The 19487-nt window shown below is 38.3% G+C and overlaps 2 protein-coding genes across 6 annotated transcripts in view; both read right to left on the bottom strand.

The window, feature by feature from the left end:
- PPARD (peroxisome proliferator activated receptor delta) overlaps positions 1 to 19487 on the bottom strand; it is a 58833-nt gene that overhangs the window by 27474 nt on the left and 11872 nt on the right. The window lies entirely within an intron of this gene.
- LOC123030716 lies at positions 6348 to 18748 on the bottom strand. Its single transcript, XM_044444837.1, has 2 exons — positions 7504 to 18748; positions 6348 to 6503 (listed from the first exon to the last, which is right to left on the bottom strand). Exon 1 carries the CDS (start codon positions 14017 to 14019, stop codon positions 11650 to 11652), a length of 2370 nt encoding a protein of 789 aa, XP_044300772.1. The 5' UTR covers positions 14020 to 18748; the 3' UTR covers positions 6348 to 6503; positions 7504 to 11649.

Genomic DNA, 19487 nt, shown 5'->3' with positions numbered 1-19487 from the left:
TAAGGGGCTATAATGCAAAGTATGACTGAATCGTGTCAATTAGAATTAATGGAAAACCTATCAACATAACCATCATTCAAGTCTATGCTCTAACCACAGATGCTAAAGAACAATAAAATGAAATATTTTACACAAGTGTCCAAGGGAGCACATAGCAGCTGACAGGAATGCAAAAGTAGGAAACAGCAGAATTCAGTGTTGTGAAAGAATTTGACCTGGGGGGGGGGGTCACAAACAAAGGAGGAAAATGACTCATAGGATTCTGTCAAGCCAGCAATCTGCTCACTGCAAACACATACTTCAAGTAATAATCAAGTAATTGATTAAACAGCTATGCACACCAGATGGCCAATATAGAAATCAATAGAAATACAGAAATCAAGACTATGTAATTGGAAGCAAAAAGTGGAGAAACTGTATTCTCAGATTATAGTACTGACCATGAACTCTTAATATCAAAAATCTATTCTGATTTGAGGAAGCTGAAGTTGAAAAAGTTCACTAACAAATCATAGTGCCAAAACACAACTTAAATAAGATTCCTGAGGAATTTTAAGTCAACATAAAGAACAGTGAGTCAGAAGAACTGTGGAACGAAACCAGAGACTGTATTAGGGAAGAAGGCCAAAAGACAATTCCTGTAACAAAAGAAAGAAAAAGTCTAGTTTGATGACTGAAGGTTGCTAAGGATAAATAGGAAAATCAAGAGACCTTTTCCAGAAATGCCAAGAAATCAAGTTCAAACCTAGATTACAATTGCTGAAAGACCAAGGGGGGAACACACTATCTGAGCAGGAGTAAATAAACTAAGGTGGAGACAATAAACAGAAGAGATAAAAAGATGACAGATTCCTTTAAGGAAGAATCCTATGAGAAACAACCTGCAGTGTTATAAAGCTAAATGAATACTACTCTGAAACGAATAAAGCAGCTGGAATAGAATACTTAGAAGAGAAATATTCTAAGCTGCAGAGAATCAAATCATAACAGGAATATGCCAGCAAATATAGAAAACAAAACAATGGTGCACAGACTGGAAACATTTGATATACATTCTAACCTTCAAGGCACAGGACTATTTCACATGCAAGCAAAGTGATACTCAAAGTGTTACAGGAAAGAATTTTATCCTAAAGGAAGCCAAAAGATGCCTAATGTTCAAGCTGGATTCTGAAAAAGAAGGAACACTCAAGATCATATTGCAAATATACATTCGCCACTGGAGCACACCAAAGAATTTCAGAAGATTACTCTATGATTTACAGACTACAGTAAAGCTTCTAACTGTATGGACCATGGGAAGTCTCAATACTTGATTGTCCTGATGTGTAACCTGTATTGTAGACAAGAAGTTACTGTGAGGACAGAAGAGTAACAGAATGGTTTCCTATAGGCACAGGCATCAGACAAAGGTGGATTTTATTTCCCTAGCTATTCAATCTGTATGCAGAGCTTATCATAAGGAAAGTTGGATTAGAATCAGAGGAGGAAGGAGTGAAAATCAACAGAAGACACATGGATAATTTAAGATAACCATCTTACTGGCAGAAAGCAGCAGTGAGCTGCAATGATTCCTGATGAAAATGAAAAAACAAAGTGCAAACGCAGAACTGCAGCTGAACATTATGAAAACCAAAATCATGACTACAAAAGAATTATATAATTTCACTATGAAGAAATAGAAACTGTGAAAGATTTTGCATACTTTGGCTCTGTCATCAATTCAAATGGCAGATGTAGCTAAGAAATTTGAAGAGTACTGAAACTTGGAAGGGCCACAATAAAGGAACTAGAAAAGATAATCAGGTGTAAGGATATCAAAGTCAAAAACAATCATACTATTGTATTCTCGATAACTATGTATGGGTGTGAAAGCTGGACAGTGAAGAAAGCCGACAGGAAGTGATGCATTCAAAACATGGTGCTGGAGGAGAGCTTTGCAAATACCCCAGACTCATATAAAGATGAACAAGTGGGTCCTAGATGAACAAGCCACAACCTAGAAGGAAAAATAGCAAAACTGAAGCTGTCATACTTTGGGCACATCATAAGAAGTCAAGACTCACTGGAAAAGACAATCACACTAAGGAAAATTAAAGGCAGAAGAAAAGGAGCCCAAATAGAAAATGGACTGGACTACATCAAAGAAGCCACAGACTTGAATTTACAGAGCTGATCAGGCTGTCAAGGCTAGTAAATTTTAGAGGGCATTCATTCTTGGGGCTGCTATAAGTTGAAGACAATTTGACAGCACATAACAACAACAAAAAAGTTCTCATTTCTAACCTGATCATACTTCCAGACAAGGTTTTCATCATACAAACACTCTGCTTCAATCACAGTCATTTTCCATTTGTATATTTACTCTGTATATTTACTATTTACTTCTGTCTTTTTTCTTACCATAAAAAGTCTACTAAGGAGTAAAAATGGAATAGCTACCAAAGTATCTTTTGACTGGTAGTGTCAGCAACCATCTGTCTGAAAGCACCTCCAGCCCTTTATAATGGCACAGTTATGAAACATATCAGCCTTACACTTTATACTGTTCAGCAATATATGCTATTCAAATCAGCCAGATCACATACAATAATACCCATTTGATGTCTTATTAAATTCTGTTCAAATTACTTCTCAGTTCGAAGTTTCAGATCAGAGTGCAAGTGCTCCATTCAAATCAAGCTGCAAGTGCTCCATGTGGTTAGCATTATATCTTAACAAAGCAAACTTTATCCAGATCATTGAAACCTCTATATTCATATAAACTCTGTTTTGCTTGCAACACCTCTGCATTCCGAAGATGGCAGGGGGATTTGGTTCCTGCGGAATTAGTACTCACTTAAAAGCTCACTCATTTTAGCAGATGAAAGCAAGACCAGCCATCATCCTAAGCAGAACTAACACACCAAGTAGGAAAGCAGCTGTTAGCCATAGTAAGTAATCAAAATAGAGTGAAGGAAGCAGAGAGCAGCACAAACACAAAGGAGCATTGTGCCGTAAGGCACTTTGGTAGTTGGCTCCAAGGACACAACATGAAAGAAGTTTTTCAATTACTATAAAATGAGTGGGAAAGGAAAGCTTTCTGCTACTGGCAGCTAACAGCATTGAGATCACAATACCTAAATTTTCCAGGGAGGTTCATTCACGTTCCCATCAGGCTGTGCCCATACCAACAACGTAATGATTAAAGAACAAGGTCTAATTTAAGAACATTAGTGTTGAGAGCATTTTTCTCCCCTATTTTGTCTGAGATCTTTGTTTCCTGTCTACCTCTCTCCTGTACCATGTTTTTGGCAGATAGGAAACTGAAGCACAAAGAAACTCATAATGTCTTTTTAAAAAAACACACAGGAGCAGCTCCTCTGCATGTGCAACAGTAAAAAGACAAAATAAACTGCAGGTGCACCCATACGGACTGCCTCCCTGGTATGTTTGGTCTAACCTGAACAGCTGAAGCAGCCAAACTAAGCAAACCTTACATATGCTCAAACCTTGGGTTTTTATTTCCTGACTACATGAATAGTGTCTAGCACTTGTTGTACATACTCAGCTGTCTAATTTAATGCACATAGAATATTATCTTTAATAACTACACAAATAGATCTAGGAAGTGACAGTGAGCATGTGTCACCATGTGTCACAAATGCTTGCACCTTCCTCTCTCTCTCTCTCTCTCTCTCTCTCTCTCTCTCTCTCTCTCTCTCTCATTGAGAACAAGAGAAAATGGAAACTGAAGGCATTTGTGGCACTTGTCTACTATCATTTCTTAGATCTCTTCACCTAGTAAGTAGACTCTAGTTATTAAAGAGAGTAAGACAGCTGAGCATGCAGAACAAATGCTAGACTTTGTTCATCTAGTCAGACAGTCACCTTACTTGTTGCACCCTTTCTGAAAACTTTAGCTCAAAAAAATGCTTATATAGCAAGGTTTAGCAACCTGCAGTCCTCCAACTTCCACCAACCTGATTCGGCATGGCCAATGGTCAGGGATGACAAGAGCTAGACTGACAATAAGTACTTTTCAGACATCAGTGCATTTGAATCGTCCTCCTCCTCTTTGGACCTTATCTGTTTCAGCACTTCTCTGTACTAATTCACGCTTGTTCTGCTTCCTTGTACCCTGAACAAAGATATATTTGATATTTGGCCCATCTCCTAGCTTAAACCTGAATGACCTTAGCAAACCCAGTAGATCAGACCTGACCTGCCTTCTTGCTGTGATTGTGCCCTCATTCACAATATGTTTAGAGTGATATGCAAATGATAATAATTTAAAATATATGCAATTTCCAGTCCAAACCTAAATAAGGCCTTCCCTTAGAAGAAAGCCTGATCCTATTTTTGGTACTAACATTTGTCTTTAGCAGGAATAGTCATACAAATTTAAGCAGGTACTTGTGCTTTTCACACCATGAAATGCCAGGAAAGTTACATCTCTCAATTTGCTGCAGGGTAAGGCCATTGTAAGAGCCCTTATTGGGCCACGTTTGTTAATCTTCCTGCAATCAGCCAACTGTTTCTCTCTCCAGATGGAGCATCCTCCCCTTACTGCAAAAAACTGCCTGTAGGTTTGATAAATGTCTAGCAAAACAGTTTGACTGTGGCCTGTCTACATCATTAATGACAAGTGCACTTTTTCTACTCTGAGACTAAAACTTGTGGGAAGAAAAATATGGCATGCAAAGAAAAAAGGGGGCAGAAATCTGTGCAGGATGTTCAGATGCAGAGGAAAGCTGAGAAATTGATAATCCTATAAGGTTAAAGATATTTACAAAGCAAAAATATACAATTGATTTTTGGGTGTGCAATCTCATAAATCCCTCCAATAACAAAATCATATGATAAATGCCAACATGACGGGACCCAAATGGAGCCACAGGTAAACAAAGGAAATGTATCTGCATGCTTGAAAGAACTTTGAATTTTAAGGGGCAACCTGCACCACCCAAAAACAGCCCAGTGAGGAATGAGAATGCTCAGTAGCCAAGAATATTAACTTTTAGCTTGAAAAGAAACATAGAAAAGGATTGGGAAAGGAATGAATTTTCCTGGAAGAGAGCATGGTTGGCTACAAGCCTGAACAGGAACACTCGTGTTAGGAGGTCAGGATATACTACAATATTTTGCTGCAGATCCTACTTGTCATTTCCTATTTATGTTTTTTGTGCTAAACCACATAATTTATTTACTATACCTAAGGCTGGTAGGCAGATGCAGCAAATGGAAAATTGTGCTGTAGTCAAGCACATAAACTCCAACATAAGGTGTTTCTTCAAGCATGCAGCTTCTAATCCTCATCTTCACAGAGATATTTAAGAGGCTGTTCTAGTTCATAGTTTCAGGGATAAGGTCCCCCCCCCCCCAGGGATTCTCTCATGTGAAATTCTTAGCACTTTTCTTATGATTTCTTTGCCTCATATGACAATTTCTCATCACCATGTTATGTACGCTCATTATTTTTATTTACCAGGAACAGTCCCTATTTTTTTGGTACCTGATCTTGGTAAAACACTCCCTTATTTTAACTTTTGGAGATGACTTTACAAATTAAACATGTAAAAATGCTCACCAGGGTGAAATCTTTTCCTTTCTACCCACACCCTCCAGTAATTATGTCTATGCAAGTACTATATGTTGCTGAATGTGAATACATTACAACTATTCTATAAGAACAACTATATCCATTGTGAGATTACACCATGTGAGTAATTCTTGAAAGCTTTCTGTGTGGCCCATTATATGTTCTTACTTCCCCAAGTTTGATGGCATTCCCAGAGTAGATTTGTGCTGAGAAAGACTTCTTACAAAGACGCCTCTCCCTGAACACTGTTCCCTGCCACACAATCACATTCCTGCCAGTCCAAATGGAAGACACTGTGTGGGATGAGCCTTCCCTTGATGTCGTCTTCTTCGTTTAAATTGTGTTCTCCATACCCCACATCTAATTAGAGCCGGAAAAAGTAGGGAACGTGCTAAGTTCTCAACCTGTAGGTGTCTCCCCATCCCAGCACACTGAGATAAGAGGAGAGGGAGGGAGGTTTCCCTGCCTGCTACCACCAGTATGATGCCCCTGACCATTTCTGTCTAAGCAACTGCAATTCTTGACTCTGAAAAGGCTGCTACTCCTGGATTAAACAGTCTATTGAGATTTTTTTAAGGCAACTGTAATAATCAGTTTACTAATACATATACCTTTAGAGGCCAGTGTAAGACAATGATGACATGATAAAGTAGACAGAACAGAGCCTTTACCAATGTGTTAAAGAGTAGAAGCACTCTAGCAGCAAACCTTGACCTGAGAACAGGAATGTTACAAGTAAATAAGAGTGTCCTTATTCTCAGCTGTGACATATTACATAATGCTTTATTTCTATTCAGGATATATATGCAACTGATAAACAAAAGGTATTTCTTACACTTATATCATGACCTGACCTGCTTAGCTTCAGTAAGATCACTCCATCATAATTTCAGAGCCATTAGTGTTCAAGGAACTCAGTGTTCTGAAACAATATGCAAAAGCCCATGATGTGCCTAAACAACAGTTGTATAACAATATACATTAGACAGTCTATGTACATCCTCTATAGTACTAGTTTTATATTGCAGGTTGCCTTATAAAGGTCATGGTATTGATTGGAGACAAAGGGTGTAATCCTATGCCTAGACAAGAAACTCCCAGAAAGCCCCAGCCACACAGATCCTACTTGACTTGGGTCAGGCAAGTTGGGAATTGCAGAACTCTTTCTGTCTAAACATGCATAAGATTGTTCCCCAAGGCATAAAGAATTATACTTAAGCTAAATATTCTGCATTACTCTTGCATATTATTTCATATGATCTGGTTTGGATTATATGAGTAGAGCTGGTTTGTGCCAAAGGTCAGACTAGATGGCCCATGAGACACCTTCTGACTCGCTATGCTTCTGTGCTTTGGATTTCCCGTCAATATCTGCTATCCTGCATTAGCAGATATTGATGATGACCCTATCCAACTGACACAATGTTTTATGCACTTTGTGCTACTAACTGCAGTGAGACAACTTACTATTCAATTTGCTGTCTTCCTTACATAGTTTTTGACAATTTATTCACTTTTAAGCATTTTGCATGATTTTATATCCCTGCATTTTTTGAATTGTTTAAAATTCACACAAACACACATCCTGCAGCATGTCACATGACTATCTACTTGCTCCTCACTGTATGGATTGACCTTTATGCCTTGCAGAATTACATTCAATATCATGCATTTTATTTTTATCAGGTAATCTTCCAATTAAATATGCCTGTTTAGGCAAATCTAATATAATTCAGATCTCATTTCCTTTCCTTCCCCCAAAATGCATATTTTTGTTACAACTATTAATCAAATATGTTGCATTTATAAAGCATGTATCAAGCATTCAAAGCACTTCATATAAATGAAGGCATGACCCTTTCCAAAAGACATGTACAGTATGACAGCATTATTAGCCCTGTACCACAAATGAAGGGACATACGATGAACTGACGGCACCTTGTACTTCAGAAACATTCAGTGAAGGACTTAATGGCTCACAATTGATCAGCACATTACAGCAGCCTTGTTGAACTGCAACTCCTATCATTCGCAGGTTGCCTGGTACAGCCACAAAGGAAAGAGAGAAGACACCATATGGTAGGTGGAGCTGGATGAAAATCTTTTAAGTACAACTTTGTGTATGCACTAAGAATCTTGAAAATGAGTTTTGATTTTTTAGATTCCAGAGAAGCAAATATCATAGGAGGACAAATATTCCTGTTCTCACTCTTGGCTGTTAAAAGAGAGGGCACACATTAGCAGTTTAGTATACTATATCAACACTGGGTACACAAATATATCAGCAGCCTATTTCTAGAACTGACCTTACAACGAAGTATCAATAGATAATGAATATACACACTGTTTTATGCCTAAGAAGAGTTCAAACTCTTATTTTTGTTTTTCCAAGTGTATTATTTTCAGGTCAATGTATGGCAGTAACACTCCTGTACAGTCTCAGACCTTCTCAGGTGACAAAGCATATCTCATTGACAGACAAGACTTCATACTGCTTCAACAGGCTGTAACGCAGGAGGCATTGCTAAGTGCATGCTACTGCTAGAGACAGCCAGAACGTCTGGAACTCTTCCCAAGGACATTAGATCATAAAACATCTGAAAGGAACAGGCAAACTACCGACCAGTGAAATCAATTAAATTCATAGAGCAGTGGGGCTATATTATGGAATCTCAACATATGCTCTATGAATAATGTCCTTATAGTACCATGCAGACTTGAAAAATAAAGGAACACCCCCTGTGAAATGTATTCCTTTCAGAAGGAATCCAGAGGATAACTACCTCTAGACCATCATTTCACACACTGAAATATTAAAATAGAAGTGTAAGGATCTAAACCTCCTGGCCAAATATTTTGCCTATATGCTAAATCTAAAATAACTAACAACAGTAGCAAGTACATAGAATCCTGGGTGGTAATGCCTAGCAGGTTCTCCTCAGTGGTTTTAGACATCTGCCTAAGACTATTTTATTCCATTCAGATATTTATAGCTTGTTTTAGTTAAAATTTCCAATACAACTAATATATTTTAAATAAATATATCTAATTTCTAAGGAATCTTACAAAAATTAGCAGCAAGTTGACCAGAGCAGTGGAAACAAATGAACCAAGCCAGTTAACCAAAAGTTGTCTGGAAGAGAGTTGCCTTGACCTGAATTTCTAAAAGCCAATGAGGACTAGTGTTAGTATTATGCTATCACCTACACTGATTCTCTTTAGTGTTACTGGACCATCAGCAAAGTCAACCATTCCTTTTTCAACAACAAAAGAAAAAAGAAAACAAAAGAAAAACGAAAAGGTGAGAGTTTGATCATCCCTGTTACCATGCTTGCTTGTAATACTCATGTTTGAACCTATTTTCTGTGTCCTAGAAGGTGAGCTCTTGGAAACTCATGAAATTAAGCTAGTGGTATAATTTTCTTGGCAGCATGTGATCTATTACTGCCAGAGAACAGGCTATCAGTCATTATCATCAATCAGTTCAATAACGTTAGCCCAAAAACTAATTCAACAAGAGCAAAATGTAGGTGATTTGGAAGTATTTAGTCCAGATAGCAGAGTGTTCCCACTCTATTCAAAGTGTCTCCACAGAATTCTCAAGAGGCAAAACAGTTGAGACCTTCAGATTTAATCCTGAAAACTGGTATTTAGCTGTGACAAGGGGCTAGGTGAGAATTAATAACCTGGCATTCAATCTAATGAAGAACCAAATGTTGTCAATGGGTAGTTCTTCTGACCTACATGGTGTCCAGGTACAGGGTTTCCAGCCTGTTGTGGGTAGGGCTGCACTTCCCTTGAAGGAGCAGGTTCCTGGTTTGGGATTTCCTCAGGAGTTATTGCTGTCCCTTGAGGGTTAGGCAGCCTGAGTGGAGCAGAGTACATTTTACCAGCTTTTGGTGGTGGAAGTGCCACTGAAGATGGTTCAGAACTGCAGCTTGTGCAAAATGGAACAGCATGTAATGCCAATTCTGGCCTGTTCACACTGGTTACCTATATTTTTCTGAGCCCAATTCAAGATGCTGACTTTGACATAACTCTGTACAGGGCTCAGGTTCATAAAACTTGATGAAATGCTTTTACTGTATGAACATAGCCATAAACATCAGTCAACACCTAAGGCAGTATCCCAAGTGCTCCTCTGAGGAAGCTCAGAACTGAAACAAGGGAGAAGGTATTTTCAGTGATGCTTCTGACTGGGGAATGATCCCCCCGCTGAAGCCCATCTGGCATCAGCACTTTTCAACATCAACTTTAAACCTTCCTTTACACCCAGGCATTTGACAGTATGGGTACTGGTATTTAATTACTGGGTACCAGTAGTTAACTGTTGTTTGGGATTATCAATAGCTTTAAATTTCTACATGTTTTAATTCAAGTTAAGACAATTTGACTCCCTTTTTTAGATCAGTATCTTACAAATTTAATTAAATAGGATTTTTTATTAAAACCTAACCAAGGATCAAATTACAGTCAAGTTACTTAATGCTATTGCAGACACAACAGTTTTGAAAAAGGGAAGTGGTAGCAAGCCTAAGACTAAGCAACAGTGTCAAAGCAGAGAGGGAGCACAAAGATGAAAATGGGAAGGAGCTGGGGAAAGAAAATTAGAAATTTTGTCTGTAAATTGGCTGAGGTGCATAAAAAGAGGAAGAGGAGAAGGATCCTTAGTAGCTTTGTTAAATTCAGGCTTACAGACTTTGGTAGGGAACCACTCAGACAGCAACAAAACTATTTCAGGAGCATAAATGTTCCCAGACTACAGAACTGGTTGCATTGTGGAGAAACACAGGCAGGAATTGAGAAAGAATAATTTGGATAGTGCAGATGGCAGGTCTCCTTCCTAAATAAAAATGCAATTTAGGGGTCCAAGAGCAGTTCTGGCACCTCTTCGCACAAAATGGCAGCAAAGCATGGGATAACTAGTCCATGATTTGCCACAGAATGTGTGCCATTGGGGTTTTACTATTCAAAACAGCCATGGCATACACCCAACAGACACAGTAGCAAATTGTGGGATGATCAAACCATGATTTGCCATCATTTCATGTGAACCTGGTCAGTCTCGGAGACTCAAAGCCAAAATATTCACTGAAAGGAAGGGAGTGGGGGAAAAAGTGATAAAAAAGCAGCAGGTGCCATTTTCTGAAAATAATAGCATTAGAGGCTGGATAAGTGTGTTTGATACTAGGTGGAAGGTCATTAAACATGAAGAATTTTAGTCACTATCAGTAAGTAGTAGTGTGTTGTCCTGACTGTAAGGGATTTGGGCTTTTGTGCATCCCAAAGTTCAAAAATTTAATAGCGTAGGGCACTTAGGGTTAGGTGCCCTGAGCTAACTCATTTTCATGTTAAAAGAGGATGGCAGCCAGTCCTAGCAGTCAAGTTTCCTTATCATTAGCTGCTACCTTAGTTCCCAGTTAAGCAACATTCATTCATTCATTTATTGTATATGCCTCTACAATAACCCATATCTGGGCTCTCTGCATGGCTCACAATATAAAAACAACACATCATTCTAAAAACAATAACATTATATCAACATAATTCAAAGCATATTAACAACATAATCCAGATATGAGAGATAATATATTGAGATTAAAATATAATATCAAACATTAAATCAAACAATATAACTAAAATTGACTAAAACCAAACATGGGGTCAACTTTAAAATCAGATAGCCTTTAAAATTAAAATAACTGCAGAAAAGGTGAGTCTTTGCCAGGTGCCAAAATGCTAGGAATGATGGCACCAGGCACATCTCTTTGGAGAGCCTATTCCAGAGGTGGCATGCCACTGTCAAGAAGGCCCTTCTGATAGCCAGCATCCCTCTCACCTCTCTAGGAGATGGTTCTTTAAGAGGAACGTCCCAGATCGATCTTAATGGGTGGCTAGGGATATATGGAAGCAGGCAATCCAGAACTACGAACAGACAAGATGGAAACTGAGAGACAAAATCCAAGTGGAGCTGGGAAGGGGCAAAAATAGAGGTTATATAGAAAAAGTTACCCTGTTGATAGAGCAGAGAATGTCAAGAAAATGTCTTGCTCTGGTAAATATCTTCTTTACAACCTTGCTTTGGGAGCATGTATCTGGTCCTCTAGATCATGGAGTCTGTGTGCTTGCCGTTTCATCCACCCAACAAGTACCAACAAACCAATCACCAGTGCCACTTGAAAGATTAAAATCACTATAATTGGGTGGAGGGCAATATTGAGTACAGCATTAGAACTTGGTGACCATCCAAGAAGCACTTCCCACCAGGCATGGTCTCCAGCTGACTTAACTGTGGCTACAATCTGGGCAATCTCTTGATTGCTGTGGTGAATCTCCAGAGTAGCATTTTCACCCATGTTTCTGAGTTTCAACAATTCCTGCTTGAGGGAAGGATGAGAAAGCAGATTTTTCAGGGTAGAAAGGCCAAGGCCAAGAGAAATAGGAGAAATTTCTCTATACAAAGCAGGATAAGCCTTCATATGTTTCACAGTCCAAACAGGTACCCGAAATTGGAAATCACATCCTACAATCACACTAATATTGCAAAAACAACGATTAATATAAGGCAGCATTGGTTGAATTACTAGGCCATTAATGATAACAAACTCACATGGGGTTCTTACACAAATACACCCCTTCCCAGTATACACAACAGTAGACATTTCTTCTTGGATTACATCAAAAGAGCAAATAGAACTATTTACAAGTTGAGGGGAGAAGCATTCATGGTGTTCTTGTAAACTGTTATCATCACATACAAAACCCAAGTTTTCCCTTTTTACACAACCCTGCACATTAACTGTTTGCCACTCACCATCCTTCATGTGTGCCCACCTATTCAAGTCTCTGGAATACATGACCAAATCCTTGTCAAGCTGAAATCCCAAGGGAACTACTGGATAGATTGGAATAATCTGGGTAGCTTCTACTGTGATTAAGAATAGTCGCAAAATATTCTGAGTGGAATCATACGATGCATTTAGCAACCTCCACCAAGCCTCTAAAGCTATTTCACCTTTGGTAAGCTCTGGCCGAATTAAATTTGTTACCTCCATAGGAATTTTTCCTGCCTTAGCCTCTCGAATTATTCCCATGACTACATTCTGTGTGATTGCTTGTGCCTGTTCACACGCTAGAGCCAATGAAATATTGTTCTGGAGGGACTGAATTCCAGACACTATCATAATGCTGTCATTTTCTAACATTTCTTCCCAGACTGGAAGCACTTTACTGATAGCTCTTGGATGTTCTGTAAGTTGCAAGAAAGATTTAGTTAATGGGGCAGTCAACTTCCCTATCTGTTTTGTGGAATATGAAAGTTTATTAGCTAATACTTCTATGTTGGCAGCATCTATGAAGGAAACTGCTGCTCCCAAGGGCCCAAGCCAATCTTTGAATTCCCTTTTAATTCTTCCCCCCTGGTGTGGTCTTTCCCACATTTTAACCCATTCCACCCAACCTCTGTGACTGACCCCAAGGAAGGGAGCACATTGAGGCACTCTCTGTGACACATTTAAGCCCTCAAAATGAATCTGCACCTCCTTCAGAGAGGTCTGGGGGTGCATGACGATTTGCTCAGGTTGATCCAGTTTTAGTACATGAGACCCAACAATGGGGTTCATCATATGACGTAGTGGGAGAAGGTTCATGATCAGTGGGTTAAAATTAAGAACCGTTTTGTTTTGAGAACCCATTTCCACCCGATACAAACCTTGCTCACTCATTTCCTCTGTAATAGAAATATACCCATAGTATTGAAACCTAACTGAGGACATGTGCTGCTCACAGTATGTTCCCCTGATTGGCACTACCCAATCTGGTGGACCTTGTCTAATTAAGTCAGTTCCCTTTAATTCCCACTCCTGTAATTCCCAGTTCACAATTAGGTAAGTGCTGTTATTTCCTGAAGGTGAAATCAAAGACAGCTGCAACTGATCTCCAGGAAACCTAATGTTCTGAGTCCCAACAATTACTCTTACATGCAACTGTGCACCAGGTTTCCATACAGCAGCAGAAATTAGGGCAACTTCACATAAACTATCCTGGGTGAAGTTACTTCTGACTGAATGAGAGTCCAAGTGTGTAGGCAAAGGTCGGCAAGAAACAGGTATGCGAAAACTCAAATTATCTTTTTGCATGTCATAACAAAAATGTCCAATTTCTCCGCTGCTCTTAAGTGTACAATTGGCTAAGTCTCTCCAGTGACAGCTGATCAAGTCCGAGGCAGCATGGAACATGTACAGGTTCTGGAACACAGCATGGTTGGATCTGTTTGCATACAATCCATGCATACGGCATAGCAACTTTGATTCAGCAACTTTTCCTTTTGGTGAACAGGCCCACAGCCTTACAGGGATGGCAGATTCATTCCAGGTAGCAGAAACAAGCATCCATCCATGCCACAGGAACAATAGCAGAGACAACATCTTGGCAAGCATCTGAGAGAAAGAAAACAGAAAAAGGGTCTCCAAACCCCCCACTGCTCAAATGTGGACTGCTTACATAATAAAGTGCTTCTGTCAGCCTGTCAAAGGATCAACTTCCCACCATCACTTCCACTTTAGTGGAGAGGCTGCGAATTTGAAAACTACAGAGTAGAATTGTTCTAAGATTATCCACAGTTCCACTACATCAGTTCAGAACTCTGAACTATAGTTTCAGTACCAGCCTCAAACTACTTCAATGGAACCAAAAACATTAACCTGGCTGCATTAGGGTATACATCCATGAGTTCCATAGCAAATACACCTTCAGCTAGGATACTTTCTATTCCATATTAACAGAGGTAGCAGCCAGGCCAACTAACCAAGCAGTTTTGTCCTTGGTTACTAGGCATTGCCACATTAGCAATTATAGGCAGTTAAGATGGAATATGAGAAACAATTTAAAATTGTGAGGAGAAAAGGGAAATGATCTAGCAGACCTATTTTCTATAAGGTTTGATTTTAAAAGCTGCAGTTCATTTTGTCAGATTAGACATTAAATGAGAGAAAATCATGTTTTTTTCCTATTCAGATGCAGATCAATCATAATTATGGAAGACTCTATAGCTGCCAGGGCATGCTGGGAACTGTAATCCAACACATCTGCAGCTTACTAGGATGAAAAAGCTGCCTGACAGAACAAATCCTAAAGGTCAGGCTATCAGCCAGCCTTGTGCCAAGAAGAGGCTAATGAACTCTAAGGTCTAGTGGAATGCTAGAAAAAAGTTCCATTGAAAAGCAAACCTTGTGCCAAATTACAAGAAATACAAAATATACCTCCCTGCACTAAAAAAGAGGCATAATAAAAAGGAACAAATAAACAACTAGCTTATTTCTTTAGTTGCCTTTCAGAATTAGGTACCCAAGTGCTCCAAGTATGAATGTTTCGTGGCATCCATAAAAAGATAAATGCCTTTTAAACTATTGTCTACAATAATCCATCAAGGAAATTCTGGAACATGATGCTTTAAAGTCAAAGAATAGTAAACTACTTTCTACTTTAGTTAAGAAATGTTAAAACTTTCCATTCTTTTTTGATGTTGGAAATTTCCATTCTGCATATCCTGCAACAATACCATAATTTTAACAATCTTTAAAGAAAAAAATATTGAGATAGCCAGACAATCAGAATGTAATCAAGGCATGGCAATCCTTTTAAATGCTTGGTGATAAAAATACTGATAAAGTAGTCCTTTATATAAAAATCCTGCAGATAAACAATATGAGATTATAGAACTGTATTTCACTTATACAAATATGAACATGTATGTTACATTATACAATATAATTTAGCCTAACAGTTTCTTAATAAACATTATTTTAAAATTACTGATAAAATACATAATACTATACTAATATCTAATTACTGATCAATATATCTAATGTTGCAAACAACAGATAAATTCTGGATTTATTGCTGTATAACATGCTCTTTAGTCATTGCTCTTCTATATCCCATGAAACCTAAACTTACATCTTTGTGCAAGCAGCCAGTGCTTTGTATTCTAGTCTGAAGTTTCATATAAAAGGAACTCAATTTTTGAAGTGCCTTCAGCCAGAATCTCCCTGATTCTTTTCTTGCTCTCTTTGCTCTTCTAGACACATCCACAAATACCACCAACCAAAGCAACAATTCACCTGTGTACTAGCAGTATTTTAGTCCGTAGTCACCCAAGACTGCTGTTTAGCAAGTCTCTTGCCCCCTCCACAGATGGTTTGAGACTGCTGAGCTCAGGGACACTTAAAATGTACATGCTGCATTTTCCCACCTTGCTTACCAGTCACACCGACACTTTCCTGTCTGGCAGAAAAACACATTTTCAGATTGTAGAACAAAACAACTTGTGAACAACAGAGTTGACATGCCTCTGCAGTGTTATGACTACTCAAATGCCTATAAGATTCACTGGAATTTGAGTGCACAAACCTACATTGTATTTGAAGACAGGAGAATTTGAATCTCTCCCCCACTGCAAAAGCAATTGCAAAGTGCACAAATAATGGTATCAAGGCCAACAAGGCAGTGCCAAGTGATAACAAAATCCAGTGTACCTTCCATCCTGCCAAAGATAGTGGTCAGTACTAAAAACCTCACAGGAACAACAAAAGTAACAGGGAGATGACAACAGTTTCCCTAATCTTTGCGAAGCTTAGAAATTTAGCAACAAGTATAATAAAATTAAGTTAAAACATTCACTAAACCACCTACCCCTTAAAACATTGATCCTAATCACTGGAAGACAGTCCAAGCAAAGCAGTTTCTTCTGGAAAGTACTCACACCTCAAGAGAAAAAGGATTCCCAAACAGAGGTACAAGAACACCATACAATATTCCCTTGCTGTTAACATTTGGGATACACAGATGGCATTAGCAAGAAGGCCATCTCAGCTGATCAAAAATGATAGAAAGAAGGAACACTTAGGAATTCCCACTAGCAGAGAAAAACATCTATCCGGTTGTAAGCAGATTGTAAATGCAAAAGATTATTTGTCATTTTGCCCTTTTTTATCTGGACTCTAAGGGAAAAAATCTGCTATGTATTTCAGCACTATTCAGACCAAACATTGCAGAATTTCGTGATGGAACAAGATAGCCCTATCTGCTGTGACAGCTAAGAACACTCCTGTTCAATTTCCATAGCTCTAATATATAAATACAGAATTCGTATATAATGTAGGGCTCATTCCTTTCTTATTTCTTATATTCACCACAGTAGTATGGTTCAGTGTGTAAAGGTGATCTTTGCATTTTATTTTATAATATTTTCTGTTTTATTATTGAACTCATGTGTTTTAAATTTTGCTTATACATAATTATTCTATTACAATGGCCTTTGACTACATACAGTCAAATGCAAATGCCTGTGCATTTGACAGAAACATGTAAGCTGTCAGCATGGGGGGAAATCTTAAAACCAAGTGTCAGATAACAAAAGATACTTACAACAATAATTAATGAAGCATTCATTAATGATTCTTGCCACACAATTCTACACTTGCCACCCAATTCTATACTTACTTCTATACTCAGAAATAAGCCCCCAAGAGGACTTACTTCCAGGTAAGCATTAAGGACATTCCAGCCTAAGCAGCCATCTCCTCACAAGCACATTAATCAAGAAGGATGGAACATGTTAGGATGATAACATAGATGGTTCTAACTTTAAAGTGCATATGCTGGACACTCAATGAGTAACCTTCATTTAATTTACATTCAAAACAACAACAAAAGAACCACATTTTTTCCCAAAACAATACTGAAAACTCTATGTACCTTAGGGATTTTTTTGGTCAATCAATCAATAGGTCATGAAGCAGGAATACACAAGAAATAAAACAAAAAGCAAATGCTTTCTATGAAACCCTACATATTTTTTTCAAATTAACTATGAATACCCATAGTATGTAAAGCATTGAGAAAACTGATGCCCATAGAAATTAACTCAATTGACTTGAAAGAAAAGACTTGAAAGGGCAGTTCCATGTCATATGATGTTCATCTTTCATTATGTTTAACATTTAGTCAAGGTACATGGGTTCAAACAAACAACTTAATTAGAAATAGACTAGATATCACTCCAACAAATCCTCAGTTGAGATCCCTGCAGTCCCTAATACATAGTCTCCTGTTTCAAATGCTGAGCAAACAGAATTAAGGTCTCATTTTATTGCTTCTAAGCAATACATCCACACCATAACCCAGCACCCTACATACCCTCTTGCCTACACCCTTTTCATTGTATAACAAAAACATGAAAATAGCACCTCACCGACAAGGCCAGTTCAGCAAAAGGCCTGTAGCATCTGAAAAGAGCATGTGATTTTGTATACTGCACTAATGTTCTGCTTCTGCAAGTGCCACCTGCTCTTGAGTGTTTACGGAATTGCTGGCCAAGGAAATAGCACAGCCACTGCTTCATGACAGGACTCAAATTCTTGGCCCTTTCTCAATACAGTTTTAGAACGGGGTTGTGTGAGAAACGTTGCTTCAGACACCAAGGAACAGTGATGATGTTTACAGTCAATTATTCAGACACATGTGATGACGGGGTTGCAAGAGCCTTCCTCTTTCGAATGGATGAGGCTGACTTCCCAAAACCCATTCAAGCTTACACACTTCCTAAACAGAGCTTTTGAAATAAAAATCACAGCAACACTTTTACTGTGGAAATGATGTGGAAACAGCACCACTCCCTTATGAATATACCAAACCTTAGCAGTGCAGAGAAGATAAGCAACCAGTTTTCAAAACAAGCCCTTTGAACTTCACTCTTTCACACAGATTGTTAAAACTTATGAACATCTTATAGGTATAAACATGAAACCAGAAGTAAGAGACTGTAGCCTTTTGAACAAGGCCAATAATCACAAACGCAAACCAGACTGCATTACACCAGCAGAATTCATCATCCATCTTATTCATTCTTCCCTGGAAAACAACCTGACCTTTATGGCAAAATATACCTTAACTAGAACAGACTCTGGGTATCCTGACTCTTCAAAGATGTGTGTGTATACACAAACATATTAATACATCTCCAAATAATAAAGACTCCTGAAACTTATGGTATGAATCACCAAAAAAAAGGAGGGCTGGGCATTCCAGATGTTAAAAAGTATTGGGTTGCAAACCAATTAAAGATAGTTCCAGATATTATAGCCCAAAATAAAGAATTAATATGGAGCAGGGCTTTTTTTTGTCACAGAACGCACCGGAACAGCATTCCGGCACCTTTTTTTCCAATGGATTTTACAAAGTGATTTTGAATCGCCTGTCGGCGTAGCAGGTCAGCAGCAAACATCATTAATATAGTGCCTGTGGGCCGCTTTTGTGTCCACACCGCCCGGCTTGGGACGCTGCTTGGCTTGGGATTGGTGTGTGTGGTCACGCGCTGAGTGCTTACTGCTGGTGGCGACGTGAGTTCCGGCACCTTTTTTTTTTTTTTACAAAAAAAAGCACTGATATGGAGTAATATCGAATTAAAAGAATTAAGGGAAATAAGTGATCATTTAGAGACATATTAGTTTAAAAAGGATATTAAAAAGATTATTAAAAGAATTCAAAATCCCTTTTTAAAAAATACGATGGAAGTATGGGAAAAATGGAGACAACAGTTAATCCCAGGAATTTCTCTGCTAACACCAGTGGTCGAAATGGAGAAATTTCCAAAAACAGAATTAAAGGACTGGAAAACTAAATTAAAAAATAACCATATATATATATGGAAAGACTGGAAAAATAAGATAAAAAATATATTACAATTAAGGAGAATATTGCCAGAGGTTAATTTAAATTGGATAAATTTAATTCAATTAGAAAAATGGGTAAAGATGGAGGATAAATTTAAAGAGGAAGAAAGGCAATTAACAAAATTTGAAATGATCATAAAAGAATGTGAGACTGAGGAAGAATATACAAGTAA

Source organism: Varanus komodoensis, unplaced genomic scaffold (genome assembly GCF_004798865.1).
Source record: "Varanus komodoensis strain SLA01 unplaced genomic scaffold, ASM479886v1 scaffold1, whole genome shotgun sequence".
NCBI classification, from domain to species: Eukaryota; Metazoa; Chordata; class Lepidosauria; order Squamata; family Varanidae; genus Varanus; species Varanus komodoensis.
This window is presented reverse-complemented; position numbering and strand designations above follow the sequence as displayed.

What these genes read in the sequence shown, in the direction of transcription:
- LOC123030716 (XM_044444837.1), bottom strand. Translation starts at nt 14,019, where the DNA reads ATGCTTGCCAAGATGTTGTCTCTGCTATTGTTCCTGTGGCATGGATGG.